The sequence below is a fragment of the Schistocerca serialis genome, chromosome 1 (assembly GCF_023864345.2).
Source record: "Schistocerca serialis cubense isolate TAMUIC-IGC-003099 chromosome 1, iqSchSeri2.2, whole genome shotgun sequence".
Lineage (NCBI taxonomy): Eukaryota > Metazoa > Arthropoda > Insecta > Orthoptera > Acrididae > Schistocerca > Schistocerca serialis.
Window position 1 is genome coordinate 330,983,699 of NC_064638.1, and position 23,247 is coordinate 331,006,945.

At 38.0% G+C, this 23,247-nt stretch overlaps 1 protein-coding gene and 1 long non-coding RNA gene across 4 annotated transcripts in view; one reads left to right on the forward strand and one right to left on the reverse strand.

Moving 5' to 3' along the window:
* Positions 1 to 20,152, forward strand: part of LOC126469983 (uncharacterized) — a 32,134-nt gene extending 11,982 nt beyond the window's left edge. Inside the window, exons 1-4 of one of the 2 annotated variants that reach the window (XR_007586106.1) lie at positions 11,893 to 12,169; positions 13,480 to 13,912; positions 19,445 to 19,590; positions 19,678 to 20,152. This is a non-coding gene — a long non-coding RNA (uncharacterized LOC126469983). Of the gene's footprint in view, positions 1 to 11,892; positions 12,170 to 13,479; positions 13,913 to 19,444; positions 19,591 to 19,677 lie in introns of those variants that run through there. The other variant, XR_007586105.1, reaches the window with a different exon arrangement.
* Positions 7,144 to 23,247, reverse strand: part of LOC126469946 (ran GTPase-activating protein 1) — a 120,968-nt gene continuing 104,864 nt past the window's right edge. Inside the window, exons 9-10 of one of the 2 annotated variants that reach the window (XM_050097365.1) lie at positions 7,928 to 8,052; positions 7,144 to 7,817 (exon numbers count right to left, since the gene is read on the reverse strand). In XM_050097365.1, coding sequence (XP_049953322.1) covers positions 7,745 to 7,817; positions 7,928 to 8,052 — 198 coding nt within the window. In that variant the 3' untranslated portion in view covers positions 7,144 to 7,744. The remainder of the gene's footprint in view (positions 7,818 to 7,927; positions 8,053 to 23,247) is intronic. The other variant, XM_050097357.1, reaches the window with a different exon arrangement.

Below are 23,247 nucleotides of genomic sequence, written 5' to 3' on the forward strand. Positions count from 1 at the left end.
TCAAGCGCGCAGGTTATGCCTCAGGGTTACCTGCTACCACCAATTGAGTATTTGTAGCCATTTTTATGGTGGATGAGGCATCAGTGAGATCCAGGTCTGCAGGGGACGCTAAGATTTCCATCGCATCCTCAGATGCAAACTTGATATATGAGTGGTGCTGTAGGGGCCACCAGAGGGTCCTGTTTCCTAGCAGACTACTGCTTAGTTTGCTTGCCCTCTCGTTTCTCTTTAGGGGCTTGCTGGGAAGATTTCTCTGAAGCACCTTCAGGCATGGAGGAAGACTGAAGCTCTTAGTCCAATAGTTTTTGGCTCCTGCACCCACTGGCGAGTGTCTGCCATGGCATTAGTGGAGACCTTGAGAGAGAGGGCCCCAAGGGTCCCCTTCCACACGAGAGGAGCCGGAGGAGGCTATTGCTCCTCTGGCAGGGGGGAGGGAACCAATGTCCCCTGCATTTGAGGGGACCTTGCTCCCAAAGTAGGTGCTTTGGGAGCAACGGAGGAAGATTTGCCCCCTACCACCAAGGAGGCAGATGTATTCTGGTGGCCCGGAGGTTCCACTGGCACTTGGGATAGCAATGGTGATGTAGCTGCAGCATATGTCGACATCAACCGAATAGGGTGTAATCTTTAAAATTTACACGTAGCCTCTGTGTAAGTCAACTGCTCCAGGGTTTTGTACTCCCATGATATTCTGCTCCTCTGGGAGTACTGGGCAGTCCGGCGAGCAGGGAGAGTGATGCTCTCCATATGTGATGCAAGTGGGAGGTGGTGCACATGGAGTATCTGGACGTCCGCAGTCTCGGCATGTGGCACTGGAAGTGCAGTGAGAAGACACGTACCCGAACTTCCAGCAATTAAAGCACCGCGTAAGGGGAGGGATGTATGGTTTAACACTGCAGCTGTAAACCATCACCTTGACCTTTTCAGTCAGTGAATCACCATCAGAGGCAAAGATGAAGGCAACCCTGCTGTCTTTGGGTCCCCAGTAAAAGTGCCAGATGAAATGAACACCCCGCCATTCTAAGTTGGCGCCGTTCTAAATTGTCAAGAAGAGATCGCATTGAAAAATGATTCCCTGGACCACGTTGAGGCTTTTATGGAGAGTGACGGAAACAGGAATATCACCCAGCTTGTCACAGGCGAGTAATGCTCGGAATTGGGCTGGGGATGCTGTCTGAATCAAGACTGTGCCATTTCGCATCTTTGATAACTGTCACTTCTCCAATCTTATCCTCAAGGTGACAACAAAAAACTGAAGCTTCGTAGGTAGAAAAGAGTCCCCATCGGTTCTGCTACAGACTAAAAACCGAGGTGAATATGGCTCTCTCCGTTCTGTAGCCCTATGTTCCTCCCATGGTGTAGTGAGGGAGGGGAAACGATTTAAGATTATACCTGTCGGCACTTGTAATGAAGCAGGGTTGCCCACTGCTCTCCTGTTTTCGTTTTACACTCCTTCAGTAACCTAGTTAAGCAATGAACTTTTATTTTTTTTTTCATTTTCACTAGTCAGATTCCGACTACAGATTCTGTGGCCTTCAGCCTCATAGTACAGAATTCAGAAATAGTGTAAATAAAAATTCCACTTGTAAAATCTATTATTTCAGTACATTCTAATGTCCATTCTGAAAGTAATGAGCTAATTAGTTTTGTTGGAAATGCATCATATTAACAGTTATGAACAATTACGTATATTGTGCAATACATATTAAGTAAAATTCAAGTGAGCTAATAGATCAAATTCAGCTATAAGACTGCATCCAAAAGAAAGCCTAAATTTTACTGATTCCAGCAAAGTGTGTAAATTAACGTAAAGTCTATTAGTTAAATAGATATTAAGACTTAAAATCTGCAGCCTGTATGAATTTCAGTGCCAATTGTGACCAAACTACCAAATAATTCTGAGATCTGTTTCGATACTTTTGCTACCTTTATTTTTCTACGTCAAATAACTCCAGTCTCAACTTTGTAAGTGCCTTAATTAAGAATTAAGTAAATCTGAATGTGTAAAAATTATTGTTCAACAGGGCTGCCGTGGTTATAAGTCGGGAATTCCCACGGCAGATGCATAAGTTAGTTCCACGTATTTAAATTGATACAGCTCACTCATGTTATTTAAATAATAAAACCCAATAGTTAACTTCAAAACCAGTTACAAAGGATCATTTTAACCCTGGGAAATTATAAACTATAATATATTAACAGAAATAGTCAAATATTCAAGCGCTCGTCTATATAAGATCCGAGCTGGTGCAGTTCTCAGGTTAGTTCTCGGTCAGATTTTCTTGGAGCAAAAGTGCGCAAGTCAATTAATTTTTCAGGTCGTACCAAAAAAGTGTAATTGTGAACATTGTTAAATACTGGAATTTTTTGACCTACCTAATGTGACAATTAAGTGTAAGAGGCCTGGTCACGTGAATATTGTGTGTGCGAGTAATAACAAATAAATCGTACTGTGGTTGACATAAATGTTCAACAATGAATATGATCTTGACTTTTGATTTTGGAAAACTTAACCTAGGATCCTGGCTTCTTAATTTCAGTGTGATTTAGACGAGATGGACGCAGCTACCGGGAAGATAATATTGAATAAACAAAGCAAGGTAGGTCGAGAATACTGCGCACTATCTACTGGGTGAGGAAATGTTTCAATACTGGTACATCTGGTTGTGACGTGAACTTTAAGTGGCACTAATACAGAGGAAACAGCCCGGCACGTTACATGTGGTGCCCCGGGTGAGGAGACATGTCACGGCACGTTACACACTGTATTCGATCTTGCCCTTCTTAGAGACTGCTGGTGCCTTACAGTCACCAGCAAGAGATGACTTAGTCCGCTTCATTGCAGGTCATCCACCCTGATGCCATCCACTCCGATCAGGGGCTCTCCCCACGGGCACCACCCAGCCATAGCAAAGGCCAATTGGCATGATGGCCGTTGCCGGGAGTCTTGATGTCCCACAAAGACAGGCATCTGCATACGTGGGGAGTTTACAGCTCAGGCATCAGCAGTGCAATCCCTGTATTGTCAGAGGGCTACCACCAAATTGGTACACAACAGCCCCACCACAATGGACTGGCTACCATGCAAGATATTGGGTGCAGAGAAATCCAATATTGTCATGGTGGTGAAAGAGGACAGGAGACAACAGAAGAAGATGAAATTCCCCAAATAGTTGAATCACAGGTGGAGATGCAAAGCCATGACAAGAGATTCAGGAGATCAAATCTAAGGGCACTATAGATAACTCGTGCACCATGTAATGCGCCCTTCCCCATATGGCCTGTACTTCTGTAGAATTTTGAAAGTGACAGGTCATACCATAGAATGAGACCTGAACTCATAGGGCCTAAAAGTGAGAGACTCGTTTTAGTCGCCTCTTACAACAGGCAGGAATACCTTGGGCCTATTCTTACACCCGGACCCGCAGGGAGTATCTGCAGTCAGATACATTAGACACTGACTTGGACTGTAGGATCTTTGTTATAGTGTGTTTTATCTCATTCAACACCAAAACAGATGTATTTTAAATTAACACTATTTAACAACTTTCCACATGTTACTGAGAATAAATCAGACAAATATTTTATCACACTAATTTGTACTGGCTCATTTATGCATAGTTGTGGCACAATGTAACCACTGGGACAGTTAAGTAATGCTAATTACACTACTGGGAAATCCCATAGTAAACAGTATTACATGAAGTCTTATGATAATGTAAATTGATTCAAAGATTCAAAAATATTCCACAATTAAAATTGCACAACATAGTGAACAATGGAACACTGTCATCCAAAAACAGTTACATAGCCCTGAACAAAGTGTCTTTTGAGATTAATTTTGATTCAAGTGTTATGTCTCCCTACTCAAAAGGAAGCAGGAACAGGAGGCCCCATTTTAAGAGTCCTTGGTCATGGTCTTACAAAAAATTTCCCCCCATTTGAAAATTTATGAGCTATTATTGTAAATGCTTCTGAATATATATGATGATAGTTTGGTTTGTGGGGTGCTCAACTGCAAGGTCATCAGTGCCCATACAAAGTCTCAATTTTTAGACAGTCGAATCTTACCACCATCACAAATGCTGATGACGATATGATGAGGGCAACACAAACACCCAGTCCCCGGGCAAAGAAAATCCCCAACCCAGCAGGGAATCAACCCTGGGGCCCCGTGATCCAGAAGCAGCAACACTGACCACTAAACCACGACCTGCGACTTCTGAATAGATATGTATTTATGGGAATGGAAAGTCCTTCATGGATTTTTATGAGTACACCTGACAACTTGCTGCATAACTGAGGCACTCAATTGTGGAGAGGCATACAATGTTGCTAGCTATTGGACGGATCTTTTATCATACTAATCTGTACTGGCTCATTTGTGCACAGTTGTGGAATCATGTCGTTAGATGGGACAATGTAGCCCTACCTGTGTGTGTGTGTGTGTGTGTGTGTGTGTGTGTGTGTGTGTGTGTGTGTGTGTGTGTGTGTGTGTGTGTGTGTGTGGGCCAGTCAGTCCATTTTCTTCTTGGTCTTCCTTTTCCCGTCAACTTTCCCTACCATTCTCTTGCCAACATAGACACTGCCCCTTCTTTTGATATGTGCGCCGGCCGCAGTGGTCTAGCGGTTCTGGCGCTGCAGTCCGGAACCGCGGGACTGCTACGGTCGCAGGTTCGAATCTTGCCTCGGGCATGGGTGTGTGTGATGTCCTTAGGTTAGTTAGGTTTAAGTAGTTCTAAGTTCTAGGGGACTTATGACCTAAGATGTTGAGTCCCATAGTGCTCAGAGCCATTTGAACCATTTTTTTGATATGTGCATTTCATTGCATCATCATTTCTTGACCCTTTGTTTTTGTTGATACTTACGTCATTTATTCCCTCATTTCCAATCCTATCAGTTCTTGAGATACCGCAAATTCTTCTTTCAGCCACATCCACTGCCTTATAATGTGCCATCGTTGGTGCCCATCTCTCTTTTCTATACAGCTTTGCAGATCTGACTTTTACAGCTTTCCTTTCGCCCTCAGATTTTATTTTTCTATCACAGCACATCTGATGACTTTTTCTGTTCATCCAGCTGAGCTATTGCTTTCACTAGACACTGTTGGTCCTAATTACATCAAACTATTGACTTTGAAGTTTCATTCACTGGACTGTTTCCTCCTCTTATCCTCGTAGGTACATAGACTCAGTTGTCATCATATTGATTTTCATTCCTTGTCTTCCAAAACATTTCTCCAACTTTTTAATCTCATTTCATTTTTGTTGGTGCAACATAACACTATATCATTTGTGAGCATCAAACACTAAGGAGCTTGCTCTCTAACACCTGACAATTCACTGACAGACTGAAAATTTATTTGCTCAACACCGACTCTCCATGCAATCCAACTTTAGCTGGTATCCATTCTGTTAGCCCTCTACTGCTTCTTACCAGCATTCTGGCATGTCCCGACTAAGACGTGGAATATTCCTCTGGCACATCCTACTCTCATACACCTACAGCTTTCTTGCCATGGCACTTGTATTAAGAGTTTTCTATGTTTATAGAGACCATATGTAATTCCTCTGTTTCTCTTAAAAGTTCCCAGAGTACAAATATTGGTAGTTTTATTCCTTTCTCCAGCACGAATCTGAACTATTCAACTATTACTGCTGTTTCTTGTCGAAGCTGTCTTTCTATTACCATCTCCCGAATTTCATAGTATGTGCCATTAGTTTTATTCTTCTATAATTAGTACAATCATGATGTCACCCTACCCGTTGAACAAGGGAATTACTGTAGTATCTCTCCAGTCATCAGGAATTCATTCTTCCTGATATATTCATTGCATTAAGTCCCATAATATATCCAGCCCTTCTTCACCGAAACACTTCCAAGCTTCAACTGGGATTTCATCAGAATTTTGTGTTTTTCAACTTTTCATTTTCTCCATAGCTGCTACCAGTTCTTTAGTTATATCCGCTGCCATGTTCTGGAAGGAAACACCATTGCTGAAGACTTATCTTGGATTTTCCGCATCGAGAAGATGTTCAAATATTGCTCCCACAGCTTTCCTATTGGGGCACCATTCTCTTCTCATTATTTATTTGTCTCATGTTCTAGCTATTCTGAAAAGCTCAACACCTGTTTCAGTTACCTCATAAACCTTTTTCCTTGCCGCTGCCTTTGCGTTTGCCACAGTCCTTTTTGCAGTTTTATTTGCCTCTCGGTAACTATGATTTCTGAGCCAGATGAATCCCTTTGCCTTTAGCACATCGCACTGATTATGCAAATGCATAAAAAATTAGCTCTCACACTAACTTCAGATTGCTAAACACACCTATAAACATATTTCTATAGATAACTACCAAGACAAAGCCCTAAGATCTTTTAATACTAAAAATCCATCATGGAAGACCTTGTGGTTATATTTTCAAAAATATTGTTTAATATCAACTTAATGTGTGAACACTTACTTCCCGAGTCCTGAGAAGAAGTTCTGCATTCAAAGCACATTCACAAGAACTGTATTATTCAGGATGCAATTCGTCTTACACCAAGATAGTTCATCATGTAGTTAATTTACATGTATGTTTAGAGAAGACAGTAACATCAATATTTTGTCAAAGTATCCGAAGGGAGGACAACAGCATAGAGGGGAGAAATGTACACAGTTTGCTATATTTTTATATTCATGAAATTGAAATACGTCCTTAATCAGACATATTATTGCGTACAACGTACCTAGAAACTCAAATTTTGATGACTCTTCATTACCCTGCTACCACTCATTACATATGTATCTGAATACTTTTGTACATATAAATAAGCATGTATGTTAGATGAGAGAAGTGAATGGTTCCAATCTTATTGTTGCACCTACCAAAAAAGTGTAAATCTTAATTACCCAAGAATGGTAACAGCACTGACAAAAAGGAAAACTGTGAACTAAAGTTCTTTTTCTGATTACAGAGCAAAGGTGATACTACACTGATTTTTAAAAACAACATTTCTACTGTATTTCTTTTATAGATCACATGCTAATTTTACAAGCATAAAAATATTATGATGATATATCACTTTGAAATGACTAGAAAATTTAATTAACCAACAACAAGTGATATTTTTCCACCCATTATCAAGTAAAAACTTACAAAATCATGAGGAGAAGAAAATTGCAAATTTCGAAAGCTGATTTTTTGTTTTTATGATATAAAATAGGTGCGACATTTTACATCATCATTCACAGAGTACTACAAAAACACCAGACAAGAACAGGAAATATTGTAGCTGTCACTTACTTTAAAAATTTAATTATTAAGCAGTTTGACTCTTTCATTAAACTCTCTCTGCTGCTAACAACTTACACTATTTAACATGATTGGAAATAGAATAATCACTTATGTCTTGTACCAACTTCACATTGTTTACAAAAGTAAGATACATCATTGTTTACTTTAGTAACAGATTCAATCAAAGACCTTTTTGTAGGACAATGGTCTGTCTTTTGGTGATATATCACCTGCAATAAGTTATGACATGCCAAGATTTATCACTGCTGTTCCAAACAACCAACTTAGTCCCAAGTTGAATCTACTAGTTTTTATGGAAGTGTATATCAATCACACACTGGAGCCATTATCACAGAAACATAAATAAATGAAAATGTCAGTTCCACAACTGTATCATTCATTATGAAACCCTGTCAGGAACTCAGTAGCTCTGGCAAGTAAAAGTTTTTAAAAACTGGTTATAAATGTCACATTTTTCTTTGCTGCAGATTGCTCAGTAATCTCTGTTTTGTTGAGGAATTTACTTGGATTCTTGTTGCTCTGTGGAAACAAATTAGTTGTTTTACAATTGAACTAAAAAAATTTTAGTGGCTTTAAAAGTACATTATGATCATTTCAGATAAAAAAATCAGAACCCACAAGTAGTTTACCTGTCAAGGAAGACCATAAGTGTGTCCTTTGTACTTTGTGGAAAATAATCCTGTTTAACCACATAATCAAGAGCTAACAAACAACCTTCTACGTTCTGAGGTGGTTTTAAGTTTTTGTCTTCACTCTGAAAATAGGAAAGAACACCAAATTTTTATAACAGAAATTAAAATGTGTACTACTGGGGTCTGTCTCAGCATAATGCATGCCATTCGCCTGTGCAAACTGATATCTCTCTATGGCAACTTCTGACTTCTCAAGCTACACACTGAACATTGCACACTGTAGCCTGGTAACAGTAAATTATTCCAGAAAGACTGGCCGATACTTATCATCAGGAGTTGCAACTCCCAGTATTGCCACCAAGAACACTTAGAACAGAAAGAAGTATCTTTGCTTCCCTCCCTTAAGAAAAGGTTGGTTCCTCCTATGAGGACTGAATGCATGTTCCCGACAATTCCACTTTCATCTCAGAAGAAAAAAAACTTCTATTCCAAAAGTTAAAATTTCTATGTTCTTTTTTAAAAGTTTATGTGAGCAGTACTAGAAATTACACCCCTTGAAGGTATGGTGACACAGGATGAGAATTTTTGTGTCAATGTACCGGTAGTCAAAACTATCTGGCATGAAGTATGACCACTTAAAGCTGCCACCACAGCTTCACTTAATCCTATGCAAAATTCTCTGGAGAAACTGGTTCTCTTCCACAACAGAAACTTCCTCATGTATCTTATGCATAGCCCAAGCACACTTTGTTCAATTTTAATTTTGCATTTCAGCCATGAGATTTGATATACCTTCATATTCCATGATATCATTTAAAATGTTGTACAAATACAAATAATATTGATTAAAAAGAAATGGATCACCAGTGATACATGTCTGCCTGATAATAAAGTGCCACGATCCCCACTCCATCCATTAGCAATGTCAATGAGACACTTTAGAGAACGTGGGAATCTACCAGTACAAGACTGATTCCAGCCCATGCTAACAGCCTGAAACTTCAATCTGTAGTTTTTCTGATTCTTCTCCATGCCCTATTAGGAGATGTTAAAAAGTCTGACAATTTGCATGGAACAAAAAATTACTTCATTCATTGCATTCCCAGCCACAACATTATTCTGCCTAATCTCATTAGGCACCACTGTGTTGTTGTGAGTGGAAGAAAAACCAAAACCCTATGAATACAGAGAGCCACCTTTACAAGCACAATTGCAAACACATTCAGTTGATGTTGTTCCCAAAATTCATATTTCCAGTCAGAGAAACTTTGGTAGCACTTTGCAATAAATGCCAAAAAATGTTGCCAAGAAAGAATGTTTGGCTCTGGTAGCAGGTGTCAGTGGTTTTCTTGCCTTCACTTTAACTAAACATACACTATTGTTTAAAAATGAATATGACAGCACGGGACATGCATATCATACCAACCACATCATGTAGTTATCTTCAAACCTTATTATTCCTTAAGATGTATGCAATTCTGGCAAATCATGCTAACAAGGCATTTCACTACTTAAATTCCTCCTTGAATCTTGCACTGAAAATTAGGCACTCCTGTCTCTTCTCTGTTAACCAAACAGATTTCTACATGAATGGGTCATCTTTCTTCCACTATGCGGTACAGTACTATATGATCTTACTCTAAGCTGTACAAACCACAACAGCTTTCTCATATCTTCACCAGTTAATGAAATATCTGAAAAGAAACAATTTTCTTCCACTATTCATTTACTATTTTATAAGAATGAGTAATTTGGACAATGCCAATGTTTAATTTACACATACAGCACAAAATTTACCATTGCAGTGATCTTTTGGATTTCATCTGATGGAATTTTGAATCTCTCATTTGAGAATTGTTTGTGATTAGAAAGCAAAATAAAGCACCACTTTCACACCACAGTAAACGAAGTGTATTGTCTGATATTACCATTCACATTATTAGGAGAGGGGAAAAAATACAATGCAACATATGTTACATTATCAGATTCATTTGCTAAGTAAGGAGGAAGAAAGTCAGAAAGAACCAATTTTGGAAAGTCCCAAATCCAGATTCCACGAAGTGTACTTGTGTGTGTGTGTGTGTGTGTGTGTGTGTGTGTGTGTGTGTGTGTGTGTGTGTGTGTAGGGGAGAAGAGGGTAGCATGTTTAGGGACCCCAAGATGAGGTTGTCAGTGCAGGAACTGGTTAAGAAGGGAACAACTTTAATGTTCAAAACTGATCAACATTTATGCAGCAGTCTCAATACTGGCTGAAGATGCATTATGTCACTAAATATCATATCAGGTTGTGCCACACTAGCCTTCCTAGCAGTGTGTTTACTTCCCTTCACTTTTTAATTTGGGACTAATGCTGATAAAAGAATAATATATCACAGTAATCATTTTCCATAATATAATTTTCTCACTCTTTCACCATATTAGGTAACACAGCAGCCCTGACTACAAAATGAATTTAGTTTGTTATAGTGGTATCAGTCACTCAAGTGTAATTTTTTGCCAAGTGGTTTTTCTTTTATGTTTAATAAGTTACAGCCCATTTTCGGCTTCAGCTTATAACGTGAACATTAAAAGTTATTATAACACTTATAACCTAACTTCCAAAACAGCAATAATAGGGGTGATCTACAGGCTGTTTGTGATGGTATGCTTCAGGAAATTTTTTTTTTAGGCAAATACCACCACTGCAGTACGCTGTGTCGTGTGTGTGCTGTTGTGTTTGGATTTTACAGGTGCTCTACAGTGAGGTTATTAGTGCCCTTACATCTATTAAAAGAAACAAATGGAGATAAATGGGCTAAAAACATTGTCATACTGAGGAGTAAATCTACAAAATGACACTCCTCACTCACTCCCACCTCTCTTGCATTGACACACACACAATTATTCCACCTCACATGTCATTAAATTTCTTTCTGGTGGAGTCCATAATACTGTGCAACAATGAAAATGTAAATCGAATGAAAATAGCCAATTCCTATAAATACTAAAGTGTTGATCACAAATATCACAAAGACAATTCAAAATTAGCTCTAGTTTTCATTTTACACTGTTTTATTACGGTGAGATAATTATACACAGATTTTTATCTTAAATTTAAAACCAAAAATTATAATGATTTGTCAAATTCATAATAACTAGTTACAATGGATTATATTATTGTCCCTGGTCTTACTTGTGTGCAATGTTTTGGGTATAAACATTCTGATACCAATTTTAGTGCTCTTTCTGTCTCCCTTCTCTTCAACTTCAGTGACTTTATTAATGCATGTAATAATTTTTGCACATTTCTTTCAATATTAACTACCAGTTGCTCAAGTTGACTGCTACTGAAGTGAAAAAAAAAAAAAAATGCCATGAGTTTGTGTTAACAGTGCTGACACATTTTGTTATGTGTGTGGAGAGTGATATTTGCTTCACAAAAACTGCAAATAACCCCACTGATTAAAAAAAGCTCTCACAGTTGTTATTTTGGGTGCAAAATAAGTGGTCAGGATAAACCCTGGGCTCCACATGTGATCTGCAACACTTGAGCCAGCAACCTCAGGAATTGGATGCATGGGAAAGGACGTTCAATGCCCTTTACAGTGCCCATGATCTGGGCATGAGCCAACTAACCACGTCAGTGATTGCTACTTTTGTATGGTTCCTCCTACCATACAACCAGTTCTACAAGAGGAAGGATTGCCAATACCTGAACCACCAACAAGAGTACGAGATTACTCCTGATGGGGATTCTGAATGTCCTGAACCATGTGCATCACAAGATCCAGAGTTTCTTTCAAATATATCAACTGATGTTCCACAAAAATTGTCTCCAAATGAGTTAAGTTATCTCATTAGAGATTTGGAGCTCTCCAAAGCTAAGGCTGAGATTTTAGCATCAAGATTGTAGTAGCGCAATTTTCTGGAAAGCAATGTAAATGTTTCATTCTACTGCAGAAGAGAGCAACAATTCACTCCTTTTTTTTAACATGCAAGATAGTTTTGGGGAATGGTCTAATGAAGGCTCTCAGAATTAATTACAACTGTGATGAGTGGAGACACTTCATTGATTCATCAAAGTTGAGCTTAAAAGCATTTCTTTTACATATTAGTAATGAGCTTCCTTCTATTCCAGTTGGGCATAGTGTGCATATGAAAGAGTCATACCAAAACATGAAAATTTTACAAGAAGCCAACAAGTATAATGACTCTCAATGGCAAATTTGTTGTGACTTGAAAGTGGTTGCACTCTACTAGGTATGTACTAAATATTGCTGCTTTCTCTGTGAATCGGATAGCTGTGCTCGTGCATCTCATTACAGTAAACATGAGTGGCCCACCAGAAAATCTCTTCAACCAGGTATAAAGAACATTAAGAGTGAACCTCTAGTAGACCCTAAACAGATTCTGCTCCCGCCCTTGCACATCAAGTTGGGTCTCATGAAAAACTTTTAAGGGAATGAACAAAGACGGTGATGCATTTAACTGCTTAGGCAAAAATTCCCTTACTTAAATGATGCCGAAGTAAAGGAGGGTATCTTTGTAGGCCCACAGATTCGAGAGCTTTTTGGAGACCATACTTTTGATGGTACCATATAAGATGATGAGAAGCATGCATGGGAATGTTTTAAGACAGTCTGTTCACAGTTCTTAGGGGACAAACAAGCAATAAATTACAAGGAGACTATAGATAACATGTTGTCATCTTATGAAAAACTTGGTTGTAACATGTCATTGAAAATGCATTTCTTACATAGTCATCTTGACTTCTTCCTCAAAGATTGTGGTGCAGTGAATGATTAACATGGGGAGCAATTTCATCAAGATCTTGCCACATTTGAGAAGAGGTATGCTGGAAAGTGGGGCCCTATTATTTTAGCAGATTACTGCTGGACTGTCATAAGGGATGTTCCATAGCATGTGTATAAACGTCAAGCCAAGCGAAAACGGTCATTTTCTGAATTTATCTCTGAACAAAATATGTAACTGTACATATGGGCATTTAACATTTGTAATCCTTTATATACATTTGTGACCAGTTAGTGTATATATTTTCTTTTGTACTTTACGTAGTTCGGGTACAAAGTAGATTTACAAAGTATTTTTATTCATGTAATATTATCTTCATTTTTCTTAATATTTTACTTTTGCACTTCCAGAATGGAACTGAAATTTATCAATGCACAATACATAACGTAATTCAAGTAATTATTCACTTAAAATTTCTTATGCTGAATCTAGGAACATGAATGTATTATTTAGTTAGTGAGTTATTTATACAAAAATGTAGATTACTTTAAAAAAACTAGAGCTAAATATTTATGAAGATGAAAACACTTCAAATTTGTTGTTCAGTGTAATCAGTGCTATTATAGACATAATTTTGTGTACAGAACAATACTTTTTCACTTTTTAAAATGAATGGGTGGCTACTGACTGCAGTGACTGCATTTTGACTATTCAACAGCCTAGTCAAATGGTACTCAGAGAGACCAAACAGTGGAAAGTTTTGTAGGTTTTTTTTTTTTTTTTAAAAAAACAAAAAAAAAGCTTTATGTTTGTTTTAGAGGGTGCTGAATCCAAATTTTCGGAAATGGGACAAAGAACAATTGCTAACATTGCTTCTCTACCACCAACTGAGGATGCAGCTTGCCAGCATATTCTCCGAGCGTTCCATCAGATACAACAAAGTGGCTGAGCAAAAACAAAAATCCCAAAGAATGTGGTTGGACGAGGTCCAGGTATCACTTGGTTCCAACGGCTATGCTTCAGTCACTAGCACCTGATGTTATTCTGACATATATGACATGAAAATACGAAATATGTGTTATGGCTACTCTTGTAGAAGCTGAAAAACAAGCTTGCATCTCTCAAAGTGCTGTATCAACTGTGATACAGTTTGTGAGAATGTAAACCACCTCCATTCACAAGACTTAGAAGAAGCCATGTTGGGTGTAGGGGAGGAACAGGAGATTGAAACGAGGACTTTTACAGATGAAGGTAAGCTATATCTCACATTGTTGTCGTTTTAATTTGCCGTTGTGTAATCTTCTGACCTCATTATAGCAACCAAACATATACATTGGTTTCATCTCTAATTTTTTATCAATTACCTGATATGAACTGAAATTAGTCATCTATTATCTTACTTAGTTGTAACATACTCGTACATATTCTCATTTTGTGGACGAACGAAGTAAAGACGAGCACAGTAGCACATGAAGCGCAAGAGGATGGAATTTATTTAAAATTATTATATTAATAATATAATAACAATTGTTGTTGTTGTTGTTATTATTATTATTTCTTTCCTTTCTCAGACATTATGTCTGGTTAAAAATGGAAAGTGATGCCGACCTTGATCAAGCGCGACTTCCTTTTAACTGTACGGTATTTGTTACATTGCATTTAGGAACTTTCGGGTAATTGAACATGTATCAATTATTACAGATTTCTATAGTTGTATATATACGTTTGGATGTTCTTGACTTCCTCAGCCAGTTGGATGTATTTTTCAATTTTTTCTTCTGTATATTTGTTGTATTGGGTATGGATATTTCGATTAGTTGTGTTAATTTCTTCTATTTATGATGTCAGGTTTGTTATGTGGTGGTGTTTTTATCTGTTATAACGGTTCTGTTCCAGTATAATTTGTATTCATCATTCTCCAGTACATTTTGTGGTGCATACTTGTATGTGGGAACGTGTTGTTTTATTAGTTTATGTTGTATGGCAAGTTGTTGATGTATTATTTTTACTACATTGTCATGTCTTCCGGGGGATTCTGTGTTTGCTAGTATTGTACATCTGCTTGTGATGTGATCTACTGTTTCTACTTGTTGTTTGCAAAGTCTGCATTTATCTGTTGTGGTATTGGGATCTTTAATAATATGCTTGCTGTAATATCTGGTGTTTATTGTTTGATCCTGTATTGCAATCATGAATCCTTCCGTCTCACTGTATATATTGCCGTTTCTTAGCCATGTGTTGGATGCGTCTTGATCGATGTGTGGCTGTATTAGATGATACGGGTGGTTGTCATGTAGTGTTTTCTTTTTCCAATTTACTTTCTTCATATCTGTTGATGTTATGTGATCTAAAGGGTTGTAGAAGTGGTTATGAAATTGCAGTGGTATAGCCGATGTATTTATATGAGTGATTGCTTTGTGTATTGTGCTAGTTTCTGCTCGTTCTAGAAAGAATTTTCTTAAATTGTCTACCTGTCCATAATGTAGGTTTTTTATGTCGATAAATCCCCTTCCTCCTTCCTTTCTGCTTAATGTGAATCTTTCTGTTGCTGAATGTATGTGATGTATTCTATATTTGTGGCATTGTGATCGTGTAAGTGTATTGAGTGCTTCTAGGTCTGTGTTACTCCACTTCGCTACTCCAAATGAGTAGGTCAACATTGGTATAGCATAAGTATTTATAGCTTTTGTCTTGTTTCTTGCTGTCAATTCTGTTTTCAGTATTTTTGTTAGTCTTTGTCTATATTTTTCTTTTAGTTCTTCTTTAATATTTGTATTATCTATTCCTATTTTTTGTCTGTATCCTAGATATTTATAGGCATCTGCTTTTTCCATTGCTTCTATGCAGTCGCTGTGGTTATCCAATATGTAATCTTCTTGTTTAGTGTGTTTTCCCTTGACTATGCTATTTTTCTTACTTTTGTCTGTTCCAAAAGCCATATTTATATCATTGCTGAATACTTCTGTTATCTTCAGTAATTGGTTGAGTTGTTGATTTGTTGCTGCCAGTAGTTTTAGATCATCTATGTATAGCAAATGTGTGATTTTGTGTTGGTGTGTTCCAGTAATATTGTATCCATAATTTGCATTATTTAGCATGTTGGATAGTGGGTTCAGAGCAAGGCAGAACCAGAAAGGACTTAATGAGTCTCCTTGGTATATTCCACGCTTAATCTGTATTGGCTGTGATGTGATATTATTTGAATTTGTTTGGATATTAAGCGTGGTTTTCCAATTTTTCATTACTATGTTTAGGAACTGTATCAATTTAGGATCTACTTGGTATATTTCCAGTATTTGTAGTAACTATGAGTGGGTTACACTATCAAAAGCTTTTTGGTGATCAATGTATGCATAGTGTAGCGACCTTTGTTTAGTTTTAGCTTGATATGTCACCTCTGCATCTATTATCAGTTGCTCTTTACATCCTCGTGCTTCTTTGAAACAGCCTTTTTGTTCTTCATTTATAATTTTGTTCTCTGTTGTATGTGTCATTAATTTCTGTGTAATGACTGAAGTTAATATTTTGTATATTGTTGGTAGGCATGTTATGGGGCGATATTTAGCTGGGTTTGCTGTGTCTGCTTGATATTTAGGTTTCAGATAAGTTATTCCATGTGTAAATGTATCAGGGAATGTGTATGGGTCTGCAATGTAACTGTTAAATAATTTATATCTAAAAACAAAGATGATGTGACTTACCAAACGAAATCGCTGGCACGTTGATAGACACACAAACAAACACAAATATACACACAAAATTCTAGCTTTTGCAACCAACGGTTGCTTCGTCAGGAAAGAGGGAAGGAGAGGGAAAGACGAAAGGATGTGGGTTTTAAGGGAGAGGGTAAGGAGTCATTCCAATCCCGGGAGCGGAAAGACTTACCTTAGGGGGGAAAAAAGGACAGGTATACACTCGCGCACACACACACACACATATCCATCTACACATATACAGACACAAGCAGACATATTAAAAGGCAAAGAGTTTGGGCAGAGATGTCAGTCGAGGCGGAAGGGCAGAGGCAAAGATGTTGTTGAAAGACAGGTGAGGTATGAGTGGCGGCAACTTGAAATTAGCGGAGACTGAGGCCTGGTGGATAACGGGAAGAGAGGATATACTGAAGAGCAAGTTCCCATCTCTGGAGTTCAGGTTTTACACCGTTTTACCTGTCCCATGCACCCTCCCACCACCACCTACTCCAGTCCTGTAATCTGGATGGTATACACGATCAAAGGCAGAGCCACGTGTGAAAGCACCCACGTGACTTACCAACTGACCTGCCTACACTGTGAAGCTTTCTATGTGGGAATGACCAGCAACAAACTGTCCATTCGCATGAATGGACACAGGCAGACAGTGTTCGTTGGTAATGAGGATCACCCAGTGGCTAAACATGCCTCGGTGCACGGCCAGCACATCTTGGCACAGTGTTACACCGTCCGGGTTATCTGGATACTTCCCACTAACACCAACCTCTCTGAACTCCGGAGATGGGAACTTGCTCTTCAATATATCCTCTCTTCCTGTTATCCACCAGTCCTCAATCTCCGCTAATTTCAAGTTGCCGCCACTCATACCCCACCTGTCATTCAACAACATCTTTGCCTATGTACTTCCGCCTCGACTGACATCTCTGCCCAAACTCTTTGCCTTTTAATATGTCTGCTTGTGTTTGTATGTGTGTGTGTGTGTGTGTGTGTGTGTGTGTGTGTGTGTGTGTGCGTGTGCGTGTGCGTGTGCGAGTGTATACCCGTCCTTTTTTCCCCCTAAGGTAAGTCTTTCCGCTCCCGGGATTGGAATGACTCCTTACCCTCTCCTTTAAAACCCACATCCTGTTCCATGTCTGTTATGTTCATTGGATTGTCTATTTTAATGTGTGTGTTATCTAATGTCTGGTAAAATTTCTTTTGGTTTGTGTTGAATGTTTGGTTTTGTTTCCTTCTATTTTCACTTTGTCTTTCCCTCTCCTTCCCTCTTTCCTGACGAAGCAACCCATTGGTTGCGAAAGCTAGAATTTTGTGTGTATATTTGTGTTTGTTTGTGTGTCTAACGACGTGCCAGTGCTTTCGTTTGGTAAGTCACATCATCTTTGTTTTTAGATATATTTTTCCCACGTGGAATGTTTCCCTCTATTATGTTAAATAATTTAGTTAGATGTGAATGTGTTGAGGTGAAGTTCTTTAGCCAGAAATTTGCTATTCTATCTTTTCCAGGGGTTTCCAATTGTGAGTAAAATTAATTGCTCGGGTGACTTCATGTTGCAAAATTATCACTTCAGGCATTTGTGGTATCATCTTGTATGTGTCTGTTTCTGCTTGTATCCACCGTGCATGCCTGTTACGTTGTACCAGGTTTGACCATATGTTGCTCCAGAAGTGTTCCATGTCTGTTATGTTCATTGGATTGTCTATTTTAATGTGTGTGTTATCTAATGTCTGGTAAAATTTCTTTTGGTTTGTGTTGAATGTTTGGTTTTGTTTCCTTCTATTTTCACTTTTTTTGTATCTTCTAAGTCGTTTGGCCAATGATTGTAATTTCTGCTTCTTTTCATCTAATTGCTCTATCGCTTCTTGTTGTGAGATTTTACCTAACCTTTTTCGTTTTCTGTCTGATATTTCATTTCTTATAAATTGTGTTAGCTGTTCGATGTCTTTTCTCAGTTTTTCTATTCTGATCTGTAGCCTGTGTTGCCGTGCTGGTTTTGTGGGTTTCTTCTGTGAGTTGGTTGGTTCTGATCTCTGCCTAGTGTGTATATTTAGTGTAGTGAGTGCTCCTATATAAATCAGTAGTTGTAACTCTTCCATAGTTGTATTTTCATTTATTTTGTTGTGTATGATTGTGTTGATAGTAGTAGTAGTAGTAGTAGTAGTAGTAGTAGTAGTAGTTGTTGTTGTTGTTGTTTTGACTTGTGGGTTATTTGGTGGTCTATGCAAGAATGGTCTAATGTCTGTATTTGTGTCTTTGTATTCTATATATGTCAGCTGAAATTTTTCTTCTATACCTAACATGTGTGTCACTTCGTGTTCTATTTGTGCTTGTTCCGGTGGCTGTCTTAAGATTTCATTTTCCTCTGATTGTTTAATTGATGCGTGTTGTTCTTTGTTTGTTTGCTCTTGGATGCTTGAGTTCATTACTGTATTTTATTCTCCTCCTGATTGCATATTATTTTGTTCCAGTATTTGTTGTACTTGTTGTTTGATGTTTTCTAATTCTGACTGGGGTATCCTGTTATTTTTGATTATCTGATTTTGATTATCTGATCAGCTAGTCGTCGTTCTGTTAAAAATTTTCATTCTGGGTATCTGGTAATAAATGTTGTGTATACTTGTGATCTGTTGTGTTGGTTCCTAAGTTTGTTGCTTGGTAATAACAGAACATGAGGTGCCGGTTAATTTCATCTGACCATCTCATCAACTGTCTTTGTTTTCCTTCTAGAGTGGTTGCAGGAAGCATATCCTGCAAAACACCTCTATTTGGATTTAAATCATTTTCCGTGTGGCTAACAGTGTCGTTACCATTGTGGACGGGCATAGGGTTCAAGCGTCGTCCTCGACCATGACAGCACTTGTCCGAGGCTTCATTAGTTCTGTCCTAACTAATCACACTAAAAGGGGGGTTAGCCCTATTAGTGGTTTGTTCTTTTCGTCGCCTTTTACGACTGGCAGAACATACTGGAGGCCTATTCTTTTCCTGGGCCTCCACAGGGTTTATTATTATTATTATTATTATTATTATTATTGTGCCATTAACATAAGTGTTTTGAACAACTTTCAATTTTAGGAGAAATGGACGCTTTCATTTTACCATGTGAATTAACATCGTAACCTACTGAGGGAGTTGGGTTTTGGTGGCAGTGCCCAAAACCACACTAAACTTCCAACATGCACTACATGCCATAAAAAAAACTTATTGAGACCCATTTTGTGGTAAGTATTACCTTCCTTATTTTCATATTTAGTTTTTTTTAAAAAAAGAACATTTTTTCATGCTTTTCGACTTTTGACCCATTTCAGGGCTGACATTTTGGTGCGACTTAGAAAGTTTGGATTCGGCACCCTTGGAAATGTATAGAAAGCTTATAAAAAAAGCTTATACAAAACTTGCCACTCAAAATCACCATCTGACTGGCCTAAAAATTCATCAAGGAACAAAAGAGAAATTTGACCTCTGACTAGGATAGTACCACTGGAAGTACAAAATGTGAATATGTGGCAGAATGTTGTGGCTCAAACTTTATATCCTCTACTCACAGTCTCCTTTTCCTTTGTTGTCACACATAGCATCAATTTGTTAAAAATTCCTAAAATTATTCATCCAGAATGATACTTCTCTTTCCAGTACCCATTAAATTTTGCAATGAATTTTCTGTTGCATACATTCAAATAGCACATGCAAGTGCACACCCTACACAATCGAGTGCTATTCTGATCCTGAAATATTGCATCGCAATGTGATATGTTGTAAATTTAACTCTTGCATGCCCTTACTGTTCTAACTTAATGGAAAACAAAGATGTCAAAAGTTGTAATTATGTTTTGTTTGCGACTTGTTCTCGTGTTTAAACTGGAGGCAAAGAAAAAATAAATAAAATAAATTACAGCTCAAAAGGGGTAGTGCCCTGAAATATACACACAATGCTCCTCTTTAATTGCCCTATTTTGATTAGACACTGTACCAACAGGCCATGTTGAAAACCACAGATATAGTCAGTCTGTACATAATAAATAGTGTTGCTCATCAGGCAAACAGGGAATGACAGTGGGGAACACTGGTGAATTGGTTCATATTTCTCCAGCAGAAAAACTGGTAGTACACCTGTTCTGCTGACCTCTGCCTGCTGCATGCAAGAAGAAGGACTCTTGATTGATGGGCAGCATTTATCAAATGGTCCAAGGCTATTTTTGTAGAATAAATTTACTCAGAAAACATTTTAACAAGCTGGAAACAGACACGCATGCCTCTGGAGCCTCTGCAACGACTGCAGTGCCAATGCTTGGAGTTGCTTACCTACAAATCTCATGCCAATTATAAGTGCTATGATGGTAATTCTGACAGCAAATTTGAGCCTCGACCTATTACAGTAAACCTTCAATCCTGTACATGTTTTGAAATTGCCCATTAATATACCGGTAGGCCTGCTTATAAATAAAAATCTACAGGAAGAGGTAATTAATGACAAGCCACCTTAACAAGCTTTGTCGTGAATTTTTGTGTCATATGGATGACAATGGCAACTTTCTTGGAAAGATTGTGTTTCCTTGCCATCTTTTTGGAGTAGTCAGCATTTAATACTGGGCGTAACAACATATGCACACTTTCATTCTACCTTTTTTGGGATAGGACCAAATTTAATGTCTTGTGCGACCTTGTTAAAGACTGACTTCTCCATATTACAGTAAATGGAGCAATGTATGTTGGTATGCTTACAGTCTGTGTTCCCAACAATGTATGATTTGTTAATAAACGTTCTCTCTCTGGACAATACTTTTCCCATTTGAACTACAACTATTTTCAAGATCCTGACCAAAGAATTTGCCGTTCCAGGGATCCGAAGTTGTATGAAATTCTCAGATTGGCACATTTACCGGATTATAAACGGATACGACTTTTCCCGGGTTGCATGAAAGACTAACTGAAAGTGAATAAAGTGGACAATATTCCAACTTTGAGAGCTGCACAGACATGCAATTTCTACAGTGATATGAAATCATGTGGCAAGAACATGCATATAGTTTTGACATAGTATGTGCCAAAACTGAAGTGCACGAAAGCATGCAAAATGCATAAAGTTGTTCTTGCATTTTGAATTTCATATCTTTCATACTTGCTTTTCTGTGAAAGTTTAAAATGTGGGAAGTTTGAGAGAGAGACCTTCTTCCTCTTAACATGGACTAGACAATAGTTGCACCTTTAAAATAGCTTGCATAATAAAACACCTATGAAGGTATGTGAAATGGGCACAGATGATATTTATTGTTTCTGGAAATAAATGAACTTAATATGCTGACAATAATACAATAATGTAACCACCAAGTTCACTGCCACATAAGAAAATGTGAATATGCTGGACTCCGCAACTAGTGATTACACTACATTGTCAAAGTCGATAACTGCCATAGGTGTCTGGAGGACTTTAACTCCAAAAAGTAACTTGCAAGTTCGGTCTAATGTTTCATTATCAACATAACAATTACCAAGCTTTCAGTTGCATTGAATTGCCACTAACATCAAAAACACCCATTTCTTGTTCATCATGTAAGGTAATATATATCTAGTACAGGATACCACATCCAACGTATGAGGAGATGGTGAGACAGGTATGCGAACAGTGAGAACCTTACTCCCTCCATCGTCTCAGTGTAGCGAAGGGCAAGCAGTGCAGAGACTTCAGAGGGGATGATTTGAAAGCAAATGAAACAAATAAACCAAAGACATACTGATGCCACACAATTCTGTTACTAGGTTAGTATACAGTTCTCAAGTTAAGACTTTACAAGTGTAATGATTTTGAATCATCTCTCACACTCTTGACCTTCTAGCCCCTTTTAAAAAACGTCCTATATTCGGTGCAATCGTTTGTGTGCAATGTGGACATAATGTGCAGTTCAAGCTATGATGTGACAATGAGTTTCTTGAAAGTGCTTTATTGTTCTTTATAGATGAACACAGTTTCACAGATAGGACTGAATACTGATAATACACTGCAGTCATGCTGTGTAGGCAGGGAAATCAATCGTGATGGAAATGTTTACAGAAATATATGCTGCTCTTGATACTAAATGTGTCTTTCTGTGTCCTGTCTCATCACAGAGCAATTACGTCAAATTGCAGATGAGTCTAAAAGTCATCAATATTCACTTAATATGGAGAGGAAAACAAAAGAAAATCAGTCTTGAGTGCCATCTCATTCTTTCTTAAAGATTACATAGAATAGATAGATAGTGTCCAAAATCCATGTTAATAGCAGATTTCTACACTGATATAATTTTTAAAATGAACTGTTTCCTATGTCAAACTGATTCTCCCAAAGTGACAATCTCACTTTGTATACTTTTATACGGTCAGAGAAGAGCATTATCCAATAGACCCTTATCATGAAGTGAAGTGTTCACATCATTCACATGTCTGGTTGCATCAGAAAGGAATGCAAGATTACTTTTCCATGAAGGCTCTTTTAGTTCAGGAACACTCATGTCGCTCATTTGCATTAACATATCTATCACATCCAGAAGACAAAAAATCAATTTAACAAATGACCTCGACTAAGCCAGTGCACCTCAATACAAAGAGGTGGATTTGCGTGCTGGCTGTCAATATCTTCCAGACTGCTCAAATTAGCATCGCTGAAGTCCACACTTCGGCATATGAGTCATATGAACAACAACACTCATTAGGTTTTTCAAAGTAACATTCTTTGCACATAAATGCTCTTGGTGATGTGCAGTGAACATGCTTGATGTCACTGGTTATTGTTAGTTATTTGCCCCTCATTCAGTTACTTCATGAATCCTGATTTATTTCCATCTGTTTGTTGACACAGAAACTAATAAAGTCCATGATAAACCTTATTTTCTAAGCTTTCT